The sequence below is a fragment of the Pagrus pagrus genome (genome assembly GCF_965226575.1).
Source record: "Pagrus pagrus genome assembly, chromosome: 14".
In the NCBI taxonomy this organism is placed as follows: domain Eukaryota; kingdom Metazoa; phylum Chordata; class Actinopteri; order Spariformes; family Sparidae; genus Pagrus; species Pagrus pagrus.
The window spans coordinates 28,874,599-28,889,298 of record NC_140198.1 but is presented as its reverse complement, the minus strand read 5'-3'; the positions used below and the strand labels follow the sequence as shown (position 1 = coordinate 28,889,298).

The 14,700-nt window shown below is 40.8% G+C and overlaps 1 protein-coding gene across 2 annotated transcripts in view; it reads right to left on the bottom strand.

Moving 5' to 3' along the window:
- Window positions 1-3,918: 3,918 nt before the first annotated feature.
- The window catches only part of hlcs (holocarboxylase synthetase (biotin-(proprionyl-CoA-carboxylase (ATP-hydrolysing)) ligase)), a 59,879-nt gene continuing 49,097 nt past the window's right edge, over window positions 3,919-14,700 (bottom strand). For both annotated transcript variants that reach the window (XM_084374156.1, XM_084374157.1), the window contains 5 exons: window positions 8,372-8,439; window positions 8,026-8,186; window positions 7,659-7,773; window positions 5,387-5,600; window positions 3,919-4,519 (listed from right to left, as the gene is read on the bottom strand). In XM_084374156.1, the coding sequence (XP_084230282.1) occupies window positions 4,348-4,519; window positions 5,387-5,600; window positions 7,659-7,773; window positions 8,026-8,186; window positions 8,372-8,439 (730 nt within the window). In that variant the 3' untranslated portion in view covers window positions 3,919-4,347. The remainder of the gene's footprint in view (window positions 4,520-5,386; window positions 5,601-7,658; window positions 7,774-8,025; window positions 8,187-8,371; window positions 8,440-14,700) is intronic.

Genomic DNA, 14,700 nt, shown 5'->3' with positions numbered 1-14,700 from the left:
AAATGACAGCAGAAATAAACATGTTTGCCAATTTCACATATCTCCACAATGCAAATCAATGACCAATTGTCTACCCAGAAGTGACTGCTGTTGCTGTTAGTGTCATGTCATGGTGGTTTGGTTTATAGTATGCTTCTGCAATACAGCTTTCACGGGAATTTTATTAACATTTTGGTGTATTATTATTTTATCACAACCCAAACTTAGGGCCTAACCTTTATCTTGGAAAAGTTGTTGATGGAATGTGAGCATCAGTATTGTTGTAAGGTGAAATAAGATTTGTATAAAAAACAATGTTACGTGGAAATGGAAAGCATAGACCAATAAACTTAAAAATCTCTCAAAATTGACCTATTTTGATTAGTTTTTGAAAACTAAAGAGCCATGACATTTTCAGTAAACAAATATGAACAGATTTACAACTCCTATCTCGGACCCTGTGTAGAATTACTGTGTATATGATAAGGTGCAGCAACAGCATAATCAGTCACATTTTCAGAAGACCTATAATAAATTCATCACTGAAGCAAACTTCATGAATGTTTTTGTGACAAAGTACTTTGTGTTCCACTCATACATCACAGAAACATGAGAGCTGTTGAAATCAGTATGATTGAAACGTTCATTTTTTTTTAAACATAATTTAATTCAAAAGTGAAACTTTCATATATTCTACATTCATCACACATAAAGTGAACTATTTCAAGCCTTTTTTGTTTTAATTTTGATGATTACGGCTTACAGCTCATGAAAATCAAAACTCCAATATTAGAATATTACATAAGACAAACAAAAAAAGGGATTTATAATACAGAAATGTCCACCTTCTTAAAAGTATGTTCATTTATGCACTCAATACTTGGTCGGGGCTCCTTTTGCATGACTTACTGCACCAGTGCAGCGTGGCATGGAGGCCATCGGCCTGTGGCACTGCGCAGGTGTTATGGAAGCCCAGGTTGCTTTGATGGTGGCTTTCAGCTCGGTCTCGTGTCTCTCATCTTTATCTTGACAATACTTCATAGATTCTCTATGGGGTTCAGGTCATGCCAGTAGGCTGGCCAATCGAGCACAGTACTACCATGGTCAACAAACTAGTTACAAGTAGATTTGGCACTGTGGGCAGGTGCAGGTGGAGTCCAATTTTCCTTTTTCAGATGTACAGTATGTTTCCCTGTTCTCATCCTGCAGCAGATACTTGACCAACACAAGGGATATCTTGTTGTAACAGCCCTGAACTACTGACGTTAGCAAGACTGGATTGGGGAGCACAGCAGCAGCGGGCTGCCATTGACAGGCGGAGGAAGAGCTCAGCTCCGCTGTCTGGAGTGGATCCACGGCAGGACTACAGTGGTGTGCTGTGGCTGCACACCCAAATACAATTGGACACTACACAAAATGTTTTCAGAATCCATAACCTGTAATACAGATACACTTAGTGTCTACTTTATTAGATACACCTGTAAAATCTAATTCTAACCAAAACAACAGCTCAGCCATAGATTCTACCAAAGATGACACGGTTTTTACTTTAGCTATATTCTTTTTATTGAGGTTGTAGTTTGCATTGGTGGTGAATGTGACTGCATTATATTACGCTAGTAACAGCGCTCAGGTGTCTTAATTATACATTAACAGTTTTTGTCATTTGGACTGTTTTTTGTACAGTGAGACTTTGTCAGGATTGACCTTATTGTTAAGAACTAAAAACTACTATTTCTACGTTTATATTAGACTTTCATTTTATTGTAATAATGGGACAAACAGGTCCTTGTATTGTTCTTTCATTTGATATTCAACTAAGAATCCAAAATGAAAAAATTTGAAAATTGAAAAAATGTGTTATTTCATTAATTGTTTATGAATGTGATACCAAAAAAAACAAATAACGCTTTGTTTTTAGTAGTTTAAGAATTTGATTTTGATATTTAATTTCTCCGATTTGTGTGTCCCGGAAGTTATTCATTATGGCTCTATTGACTGACACAGTAGGTCTGGCTCATAACTTGCTCTGTTTACAGTTTATGAGCTGTAGCTTTGCGGATAAACACACAAATCCTGCAGGCCCTTCTCCCGGTCTTCTGCTGCTCCTCTCGGGGTCACTAATAAAACTGCAGTGTCTCTGGGCTCGTTAGGTAGAGTGGAGAGGCCGGATGGCGGAGCAGAGACAGGACAGCCCACCTCCGTCATCAGGCGTGCTATTTCCTAACTCTATGTTCAGTGGTTGTCAGGAGTTAATGCTTGGGTTTTTCTTGCTGGTAAACAAACCGACCACATAGGCTTGTTAGAGAGAGCAACTCCAGTGAGTGTTTATCAATGAGAAAAACAAGCATTAAGCCCGAAAATATAATCTCAAAGAAATCAGCAAGGGGCTGTAAAAGCTGATGCTGCATCGCTGGGCTTGTCTCAGGTGAGAGGGGCAGGAGCACTTGCTGCTGCATCACTGGGAGGTGCTGGGGTGGAGGTGTCTGCAGGTGGCTGAGGATCTGCACCCTCACATGATGCCCGCAGTTTGCTTTGACTTATCATGAAAATGCAGGTTTCAAACTAAAGGGATAGCATTTTCATTTTTGACTCTCTGTCCAAAGCGACTTACAGCAAGGTGCCAACCAGCACATCGGGAGAAGTTTGGGGTTCAGTATCTTGCCCAAGGACACTTCAACATGCAGACCAGGGGAACCTCCGACCTTCCAATAACAGGGGCGGCTGTGGCTCAGGGGAGGAAAACAGATTGATAGACTAACTTAGCAGGACTAATGTTGGCTAACTTGACTGAGATGTCAACAGAAGTGTCTGCCTGGTTTCTTGAGCAGACAGTGGATGGTTCGTGCATCACACTTAAAAGGAAAATTGTATCTCTCAAAATCATTTTGTGGGTTATTCCCCAAACACCTGAATAGTCTTTCATACATGCCCTCGTGAATATAAGGTGGGAATAACTGATGTTAACTCTGTTAGCGAACTTTACTACCTTCCCAAGTAAGTAAGTAATTTAGTAGGAGTAATTTATCACATTACCTCAGTCTCTTTCCCGTTTCTCCTTCCCTCTTCTTTTTCTTCCCTGGGCACAATAGGGCTTTGGTCTTTTTGACATGATTGCTGATCAGCTGTTGTTCATGTCACATTTCAGTCACAGGTAACTCAAGTGTGTTGACAAGTCTAATTATGATGCTGCAGGAAACTTCAAAATAAAATAGGGCCTATATAATAGGTCACGTAGTTATGTTGTTGTGGAGTTTAAGAAATAATAGTTTTAAAATATTATTAGTAAAAAAAATCATTTGTGGCCCCCTAATAAATGGATGGCACCTCTAGCATTTGCCTAAACTGGCTATGCAGAAAAATCTGTTAATATTATTTCCTAACTGTATGTTCAATGGCTGTCTGGTGTTAATGGGTTGTGCATGTGCTGTTCTCGTGGTTGGTTTGTTAAAACAACCAGCCAGCAGCAGAGCTGATGCAGCAGATTATGAGTTCGTTGCCCCGCCACCACAGCGGACAGACCGAATGGTGGAGGTGGGCTGCCCCGCTGGCCTGTCCACACTACCCAACAATCCCAGAGACACTGCAGCTGCAGCAAAGAGCGGCTTGGGAGGATGAGTGACCCCGAGAGGAGCAGCAGAAGACCGGGAGAAGGGCCTAAAAGATCAGTGTGTTTGTCCGCACAGCTGCAGCTCATAAACCGCTGTAAACACAGTCATTTATGAGCCAGACCTACTGTGTGAGTCAATAGAGCCATAATAAATAACTTCTGGATCACACAAATCGGAGAAATGAGATATCAAAATCAAATTTGGTACTTGACTCGATTTTTAGTTCCCTAGTTTTGATCCGAGCATAAGATCAAAAGTAGGAAAACAAAGTGTCGTTTGTGTTTTTGTATCACATTCATAAACAAATAATGAAATAAGAAGTCAACAATATATTTCAGTGGAACTTTATTTTGCAGAAATTAGCAACAGTAAAAGATGCAATGATCACTGTTCTCATGTTACAGTGAAATCAGCTGAGATGATGAGTACAAGACTTTTTGTTCTTAGAAAATAGTACAAGTGGTTTGAATTGGTGGTCCCAATGGTCAAACTGATGTATGTTGTAGTGACTGATGCAGATATTACTTTATGTAGCTGCCTTTACCCAGTTGTCATCACTGTAGGTCTTCCAACAAATTACCCCAACTAGTTGAAAATGATGTCAGCTGATAATACTCCCTCTGTAAACAAGTAATGTATGTTTAGTCATCTATGAATCAATTCATGTGTGAAGTGATGTATTAATCATTAGAAATTGGTTCACATTGGTCCAACGTGTGGAAAGAGACAATGATTGTCCGTTTTGTTAAGTTTGGTCCTAATGCTGCTTGATGACCACCAGGTTCTTCAGCATGTCGAAGGAGTTTCCATCAGGCTCCAGTGAGACCACGCCCTGCTCCTTGCTGTACACTTTGAGGAAGCCATTGTGGTCCAGACCCACCACCTCAGCCTCGAGCCCGTCCTCACTCCAGAGACGCACCTGAGTCCCGCTGAGGTCAGAGCACAGAGAGCCAGTGTCACAGTTCTGCTTTAAGATATTACAATGTGTTAAGGAAACTTTAAAATGTTTGCAACTGAAAGGGGTTTTTCTTCTAAGCTTACAGCAAGACTAAGACCCTTAAGGATTGACACGACCCACCACCTCCTGCACCAATGTCTTAACAGACCAGATGTATGTGGAAGATTTTACAAAGCCTAAATACGAACAAATTAAACAGAGTAAAAAGTGAAATACGACACACTATAACCTGGTATATAGGCCGATATATCACAGATATATCGGTATCGACGTACATGTCGTCTGATGCAAAACGATATGGAAACATATTTATTTGAAGAGGTTATCATGCAGAAAAAGATTCTGGTAAGTCCATTTAGCATTTACCAAAAAGTTTCTTGCTTCAGTGCACTGGTGTCATTTTAGAGATGAAAGTTTATTGTTAAACTGTAAAATATCCTGTCTGTTACATATCTTTGTCACAACTGTTTGATGACCACATTTGAAGGATCACTGCCAAAAACGTATTGTTTGGGCTCTATCATACATATTATAATATGCATTTTTATCTGATTTATGCAATTACCATGTCATAATTAGGTGAAGAACATGTTTAAAGATATATTGTTTAGCTTTTTGAAATAAATAACGGAATGTCTCCTTATTGTCATGGAATGTAAAGCATTTTTTTTGTCTCTTTTCAGCTGAGGGCACAGTTTATGCCAAGCAAAAAGGTTTCTGTGGACAGTCATTTTCATATAATACAAGAAATGCATTTGTGCATCCTTCTGTGCACATTCATGAATATTGAGACTTATCTGATGTCATACAGTGAAATCAGATCAGATGCAGTGCTCACCTGTGAAGCCATCTCTTGTAGTAGGTGGGCAGGACAGCGTCTGGGCCTCCCTGTTGGAAGCTGCTGATGAGGGCCTCCATGCAGCTGACAGTGCGAGCGATTAGCTGAGCGCAGCTGAGCGGCTGCAGGCTGCAGTTATGCTGTCTGTTGTACTGCTGGATCAGGTCATTGATGCACACTGTTGGGTTGCTGTTTGTCACATTGAATCCACAGCCTGCAGGGCACATCATGTTCAGTAAATAATACCATGTTAATCTGAGGCACACTAAATAACTGATTATATAGCTATTTGCCCCCTTTACTATGACACACCACAATCATCAGTAATAATAAAGCCACTTGTCACAATAAGTTGTAAAATGTGAACAGTGATCCCCCGTGTGTTATTAAGGTGTGACATGTGCTTTAGGCTTATATATTTAATTAATTAATTATTCATTTACATACAAGTGTCTGACTCATTTGGTACACTTCTGTATGGCAAACTACAACTTTTGACATAAAAAAATGAAATAAAACTGCAGTTTCGACCTCATGTCATTCACATACTGGATTCCTATTGGGCACAGACATGGGGATAGGCAAAAAGAAGCAGTTAATGTCCCTAATAAACTCCTGGAGGCTACTGAGGAAACTAAAGAGGACCTAATCAAACAAATTGAGCAGAAGAAGAGAAAGTCTGCCCCAGAGGTAAAACCAGGCAAAAATATCAGTGTTTTTCAACGCGTCACCCAACCTACAGTACTGAACCTGATCCTGAACCTGTAACCAGTGGCGAGGATGCTTGTATCTCCTCCTCTGCAGAGGGGAGGGAAGCTAGCCCTGCCCTGTGCACTGACACTGTTCCACACACTGACACAGCTCAGAAAGACGGCCACTGACTGTCTTGGCTGTCAGAGAGGTTAAACATTCTTCCTGGCTCTACAAGACAGATATAGGTTAGGTTAAGTGTAAAAATAAATAATCGAGAGTAACTAATACAAGGTTTGTATCCAGCTGTGTGTCACAACACTGTTATGGCGAAAAGACATACACAAAGAAGACACCCATGCAGCCTCGCTCAAAGCTCCTAAAGCAAGCCAGCCTTCTCCCCTTTTCCTCTCTCCTTGAGATGCATGTTTGGAATTGAGACTCATCTTCTTCAAGATGATGTGGTGAAATCAATTTCCAGCTCACAGGCAGGAGGACAAAGGGGAGGAGATGAGGTGGCACAAAAAAGAGAAAAAAGAAGAGTCCATTGTCTTTCACACACCTTCTCACAAGTTCCCACAAGTTGAGGTGATGGCAACTGAAGTATTTAGACTGTTTGACCTAAAAAATGACTAAAACTCACACATGATTCTGCTGGTTTCCTGGCAAATAGTTTAGATTATTTTGTAAAATAAAGTCTGATCGAACATTTAGTGACATAGAAAATACTGTGCATACGGTACTAATTACAGTAAAACAGTTTAACGTGTCTGAACTCTATTAGAAACATGGGAACTCTAGTTTCCACAGGATGATTGTGTCTATTTTGGAAGCATTTCAATGAAGAATTGCAGAAATATAGATGTTAATTGATTTAGAATATATTTAAAATAGAGTGACTGTCTTCTGAATTGACCACTGGCAGCCAGGCAAACTTTTGTCACAATTAAGTAGATTTGCTGAAAAAGGTTTCGCTCTCTAGGACGCAACGGTGATGGGGGGCCTTTGGGATGCTAAATTGCAAAGCTTTCAGTTTCCATTTTCACCATGAAGCAGAAAGCTGTTGAAACTGAAGTGCAGTGTCCAAAACATAAGAAAATTCGGAGCTGTGTTATCCGGTGAGTGTCGAGCAAGGCTGCACGTCCAAGGGTTCGTTCAAAGCTGCTTGCAGCTTCACTTAGGGTTCAAGCCCCACCAGCAAAACCCTTTTCTGTTTGTGCTGGTCAGGGTTTCAAGTCCCTGAGGGGCAAAGCCCTATTGTGTTTGTCCATCCATCCATTATCTGTTACCGTTTATCCTATGCATGGTTGCAGAGTACTGGAGCCGCTTGGAGCCGACATTGGGCAAGCAGTGGGGTACACCCACCACATAGAGACAAAGCACCATCCACACTCACATTCACAACTACGTTCACTTTTACCAATCAACCAAAAGGTATTAGGTTTGTGCCCATTTACAATGATCGCTTTATTATTATTATTAATAGCAAAGAACTTAATGAGCCCAGAAGTGGTATGTGAGTCCAAAGGGAAGGTTCATGTTCAACTGTCAGTAAAAGCTGTAAAAAAAGGGCAGTTGTTACCTATGAGCAGATGAAAGGTTGATCCTATCACAGTGGAAGTCACCAGTACTCCCCCGAGCTTCATTAGGTTACTGTAGTAGATATCATTGGGCCACTTCACCCTCAGGTCTATGTCCTGACAAAGATTGAAATGTTTTCAAACATAATCAATAATTAACATAATTTAATACCGGATGCACTGACCTTTAATATACAATCATTTTGTAATAGAATATGCCATTGATACTAAATGACATTGTGCTACCATAGACAACAAGTTTTTTAGATGTATAGCGTATGGGTGGAAGCCCAGAATATGTAGGCTATTATAGTATGATAATATCTTTGTGTTGAGGAGGCTGGTACAGGGAAGTGTGTAGGCCCATACCTGGTATCCCGGAAGAGTGCGAACAGCCTCCACCACTGCCAGAGCAGCCAAATGCTGCAGGAAGGGAATCCTCTGCCCGAGCCTGGAGCTCAGCTCAACCTGGACCCTCAGAGTGAACATGGCACAACCCAGAGGGCTGAGCCAGACATTCTTGCCTCGACCTGTTGTAGCAGCAAACAGGAAACGTACAAGGGGATGCCAAGTGGTATCAAAGACATATAGCATACATCTGACAAATAATCTGAATAAGAACAAAAATGAATGCATGTTAAACTTGGTATGTTGATCCATGTGAGGTATGTGAGAATATTGTGTATGCAGGCTCGCGGTATGCTGGAGCACTGACCTCTGCCCTGGCTTTGTTGAGCAGCTACAGCTAATAACCCCGCATCCTTCGGCAAGTGCAGAGTCAGCCTGAAGAGAGACAAGAATGATTAGTGGAGAAAATGAAGATGGCGCCGAGGATGACTGCCATGTCTCCAACTCCAACTCAACTTTGTGTGCTCTTGTATTATGTTGTTATTTGCACATGAGATCAGTCAGCACTAAGGAATATCTATGCCTTGGATTTCCTGTTGCTGCACCTGGAAAATGGAGGCAACAAAGAAAATGAAGTTCACAGGCTAAGGTCCTGGTCAGGTTGAGGAAACAACCAGAGTCTGACAAATCAGACTCTGCCCTTCATAACTGATTTACCACTATGAAGTGGTATGTGTTTCAGGACAACAATACTGACACATGTAAACATTGGCTCTACTGCCAAATACTTTGATCAGCCACAACATTAAAACGACTGACAGGTGATGTGAATAACATTGATAATCTCATCACAATGCGATGTTCTGTGGGAAACCTTGGGTGCTGGCATTCATGTGAATGCCACTTGACACGCACCACCCATCCAAACACTGTTGTGGACCAAGTACACCCCCTCATCACAACAACACTACCCGATGGCAGTGGCCCCCCAGCAGGACAATGTGCCCTGACACACACAAACACTGCTCAGGAACAGCTCGAGGAACACAATAAAGGGCCCAAGGTGTTGACCGGGCCTCCAAATTACCCAGATCCCAATCTGATCGAGCATCTGTGAGACGTGCTGGAGCAGGTCTGATGCATGGAGGCCCCACCCCCCAACATACAGGACCCAGAGGATCCACTATAAAACGCCCTGGTGCCAGACACCACAGGACACCCTCAGAGGTCTTAAGTCCATGTCTTGACAGGTCAGAGCTGTTTTGGCTGCACAAGGGGAACCTTCACAACATTAAGGAGGTGGTTGTAATGTTGTGGCTGATCAGTGTACAACGATGATGGACTATGATATGGACTACTGAATGATTTTTTTCCAAATTGAAAGCCCTTGGTTAAAAGAGAAATCCGTGCCAGACATAAAGATCAGATTGACGTGTGAAACTCTGGTGATTTGGACTAATCCAGGAAATACAGGTATGCACATTTGAGATCTCGACACAGTGCCAAAAACAGTCTAAGTACCAGGGCTCCAACACTAGAACATGTGGTCTAGACTAACTATCAAGGATTCCAAAAAGAAAACCAGTAGTGCTGAGATGATGTCCATATCACTCCGTGATGAGCCGAAGCATCTCAATGCACATTTTGACACAGCTTGCCAGATAAGTGGTTAAAAAAGGCCCAGGACCCCCCTGCCCACTAGTAATATCTATGGATGATGTGTGCAGATCCTATTAAAGGATTAATCCATACAAGGCACCTAGACCTGGTGACATCCCCAGCCAGCCTCTAAAGGTGTGTGCAGATTAACTAGCGAATGTCTTCACAGAAAATTCCAACCTCTCACTAGTCCAGTCTATAGTCCCAGTGTTTTAAAAAGACCACGAGGGGTGCAATGATCCACCAATCCAGATCGATATGTAAATTAATTGACCAATAATTCAAGATCATCAACGCAGTGTGCTGCACACAAAAGGAGGCATGCAACTGTAATAAAGGAGGAGTGAACGATTCCCAAGTTGTCAAATATTGATGCTGGCTCAGAGCAGGTTACCTACAGGTTACCTCCCCAAAGAATTTGACGACCTGGGAGTAAGAATTTAAAAATCAACATTTTTTCTCCAGAATTGCTTATTCCACCTTTCATAGGGCAATTTAGCAGTATTCTAATAGCACCATAAAATTTATAGAACCACAACAACAAAAAATTAATTTAGGCTGTAACACTCTTATGGTCATTATTTGTATCTATAAAATGTGACGACATCATAAAATGTGATGCCAGGCATTAGAAGCTTCATTTGAAACCAACAATAAATGCTTCACGTTTCATGTATTAACTGACGGTTCAGCTAAACTATTTTGATGACTGATTGTTCGTTTTTTAAAGAATTGTTGCTTCTCTTTGTTTTTATCATTGTTAACAGAATATCTGGGTATTTAACTGAAAAAATGTGATAGTTGAGAACATAATATTGAGCTTTTGAAAACATTTTCATTTTAGTGATCAGATAATTGATTATAAAAAAATCCACAGATTGATACATATTAAAAATGATCATCAGTTGCACTCTCAAAGGAACACTTTAAAGCACTGTTTCTTTAAATGCAATCTAAGCCATCAAAATGATTCAGAGTGGTATTTGTTTGATGAGGAACCCATCAATCAGCTACCAGCTACAGGTGACTAAACATGTCAACTACAACTGTCATCACAGCCTTTAAACTGAGCCACTGAAAAAACCTATACGTTAATGTAAGTCAGTTTAAAGAGCACTTGTATTACCATGACCATCCTGCAAGGTTGCACAGTGAAATTCAGCATTTCATCAATGCTGAGAGCTGGGAGCTGTGTTACTACCAAAAGAGAAAAAAAAAGACCAAAGAGAAAATGTTTGCACATTCTCTCATCTCCAAATGCAATTAGAGCAGATCCAGTGACCCAAGGCAACTGCCCTGTATTGGCTAGTGAACAAAGATTGTGAAGCTGCCAAAGCAAGAGATCAGGGCATTTCTGCTATTGTGATGCAAAGTTAGTCAGTGGTAAATAAGCTTAAGCACAATGAGGGTGTCCCAACTCGGGCCTGAAAGAGATTTGCAAAAAACTTCACTAAGAACTGTTTATTAAAGGGGTAGATAGATAGCTCAGACAGCTTCATACTGGTCATCAAAACATCCCTCCTAATGCACTGCTGACAATGAAAGAAATAGGAAACAAAATCCCCAGCCCTCCTTCAATGCAAAAATGTATTCAAAGATTGATCTGAAGCCAACAGAATTCTGCCATCTAAGTAAGACAAATCAAGTGGATATCTTCGAAAAATACAGCCTTTCAGTGGAAATCTCCCTCCACTGTAGCCCAACAGGTAAACATGAAGTTTATACTAAAACTACCATCACTTTGGACAATATTTTGTAGTACGACAGACTTTAAAAAATTACTTCAAAATGTGAACCTTTCCTTTAGGTTCACATGGGAGCTGTGGATCTCGTATTTGTATACTACAAATGTGTTTTGTCAATGAGATGAACTATGTTGCAGTGCAACTTTCTGTAGTAGATATAAAGATAAATCCAGACACACAACTGGGATGGGGGTTGGAACTCTGTACAGCACTGACTGTCAGAGCTCAACATAAACTATATCAGCTGGAGCATGACCCCGCTGAGGGTGGAGCTGGTTAGAAGGTGGTTAGTCTCTGCTGGGGTTGTAACTAGGGGATGCTTCAGTTTGACAGGACCACCGGAGATTCAGCCTGATCCGTGACTAAGGGGTCTCTGCCAGCAATCAACCCCCATGGAGAGCAAGACCAGGAGCCCAGCTGGCTCTCTTGAGTCCTCAAGCTTAGGAAATGACTTTGAATAAGACTAGCTGGACCCAACATTGCAAGTAAGTCCACTGTTGACTGCCGCTTCTTATATCGCAGTAGTATCTGTACTGAGACCAAAGTTGGCCCACCATAAGGTTGGATTTGGCCCTCCACGTTTCTTGAAAAAAAAACCCCACAAAAACAAATTGATAAAATAAAGATTGTAATATGAATCGCCGTTTATGCTGCATTACTTTTTGTGAGGTAAAAATGCTCTTTAAATTTATCGAACTGTGCGAGGACCCTAATGAAATCCAATGAATTATTTTTCCTCCAAAAGAATCACATTTTCTGAGGGGTAAAACATGCTGAAAAACTTCTGACAGATAGAGAGAGGACAAATTGTCCTCCTGAGGAAGAGCATGGGCCTCTAAATCTCTGCTAGACACTCTTTGTTTTAGGGGGCAGACAAACCACAGGGTCACCTTCTCGGACACAGCAGATTAGGAGGATAAACGCCCACTAACCAAGTCATCTGTGAGAGAAAAAAGGTGCAGAACCTGGGACAATAAGCTACAGTCATAACACTCGCTTTCTCACACACTTTACTCACACAGCAACAGGGCAGGAAACGAGACCAAAAGAGGTGGATAAAAAGCCTTCTTTAAAGAAAGCAGAGCTGCCATTCTCCTAAGGCATACATCTGTTAGTTCCTCTCAAGTTATATTCACAGGCTGCCATAATGTGTCTTATCCAGCACAGATTAAATTAAACTGATTCTACCATTGTATTTCCTAACATATACATAATCTAACTACTTAAATGGGTGGATTTCATGTCATCAGTTAAAATATAATTTCTTTGAAAGCCACTTATCTCCCAAACCACTCCCTCAAAAAACCCCTCTCACTTCCCAGATTAAAATATGTCAGATTAAAAGATTATTTCTGCCATCGATGCTGATTTTTGAAACAGGATTTTCTGTGCATAAGCGTGTTTGCATTGATCATTCAGCTGCATCAAAGGGATGATCAATAAGAGAGGACAAACTAATCTGTAAATGTGATTAATTGAGCTAATCCTGTTTCCAAATAGCACTATTGAAAGTGATCAATGAGAGGGCAGCTCCCTCACCACAGGAAAGCCGAGGCACCAATGACTGACCTTGCTTTGCCGACTGCTTGTCTGGTTTGGCAGAGGTTCTATACAGAAATACACAATCATCCATAAGACGGTCTACACACCTTGAAATGTTCAGTTTGTGTGTTTTTCAGACAAAGCAAGTGTCCTCCTCTAATAAGGCTAGCATGTCGATACATTCATTCTGACTGCTAGTAAATTTAGGGCATCCATGTCTGTCCAGACTTGTCCAATAAATGTAGTGAAGACTTGGAAGAGATTTAATAAAATGTTATGTTTAATTCTTGGCAAAATGGAAGTCATCAGTATGTTGATTTCCAGTGAGAAACATGCTGTCTACACATTTAGCATAATACATGTTAAACATTTGTGCCCTGTGCATGAGACTGACAACATATTGTGGCCACCTCTACATCTTCCCTGCACCTCCCACCTCTCGGCTCCCCGGGGGAGTGGGAAATGTTTGAGAGTTGGGGGTTTGAGCAATTGACCACACAGGAGTATGTACAATACAGGAAAACATAAACTGAAAAATGAAATCTAGGTTTTGACTCACTGTCACTCTAAAAACAAGACCTCGAAATAAGTGTAATGCACTGTACCTTTTTGCTATAAAAATTGTTTTAAAAGAGTTTATTTGGTACTCTACTGGTGTGTATTACCCAATACTTCTGCAATCAATTAAATGACTACACAGCTCATTTACAAAATGTAAGGTGAAAGGTTATTAAGAAGTCAAATGCTCTAAGACAGTGATTCCCAACGTGTGGGCTGTGGCCTACATTTACAATAAACACATTAAAGTCTTTAATTTTCAATTTTGTAATTAAGTTTAAAATTACCATCACGTTTCTATGATCAAATATTTACTAATGTAAGAACTGACAAAAGAAGGAAGTTATATCAGATATTACTCTTCATTTATTTTGAGGGATATATTTTATCTGAGTCTCATGTGTTGATCAGAGTAGTGATTCAAAGTTTGTGTGGGCCCCAGAAGGTTTTGTGCTTTGTCATTCTTAAGTTTGGGCATGGCTGCTCCAAGCAAACCACCAAACAAAAATGAATCATGCAAACCCTGTGTCCTTCCTCTAAATTAACTCAAAATGACTAATCTCAATTATAAAGTGCACCATATGTTATAGCACACTGTATAATCATGGTGTTCCTAGGGCTTTCAGGCCCATGAGGGTCTGGGACATGTTTCAATTAAGTTTTTTTCCCCAGACTTTTTGATTAATGTCATCACGTTCCTGTAACTCTGCAATTAATATGTAGAGTACAATGTTAGTATGAGCTGAACAATAGCCTATGAAAACAATATACAAGGGCTGCACCATTAATCTCGATTCATTAATTCATACATCAGTGCCATCTCATTTCTAAATGTGATTACCCTATGCATTCAGGTCACACTGAATTCATGTGTTGCCTTGTTTGCTTCATAACAGCACCAGTCTCTATATTGGTCATACTTGCACAGTGTGAAGCAAAACACGCTATTAATTCAACATTCACACATACAACTCCATCACCTGTCTCAACTCTCTTCCTCAATCACAGCGCTCTGCTGTCAGTCCCTGTTACTATAGTAACCTGCCACGGCGTCTGCAGTGGCACAATGTAGGAAAAGCAGGGAGGAGGCAGTCAGAAACAGATTAGCCAGCCTGCTTAGGAGTCAGATCCAGAAAGTTTAGAGACAGAAAGAGGGACACTGAGGAAAATTTCAGTGGCACATTTTTGTGTG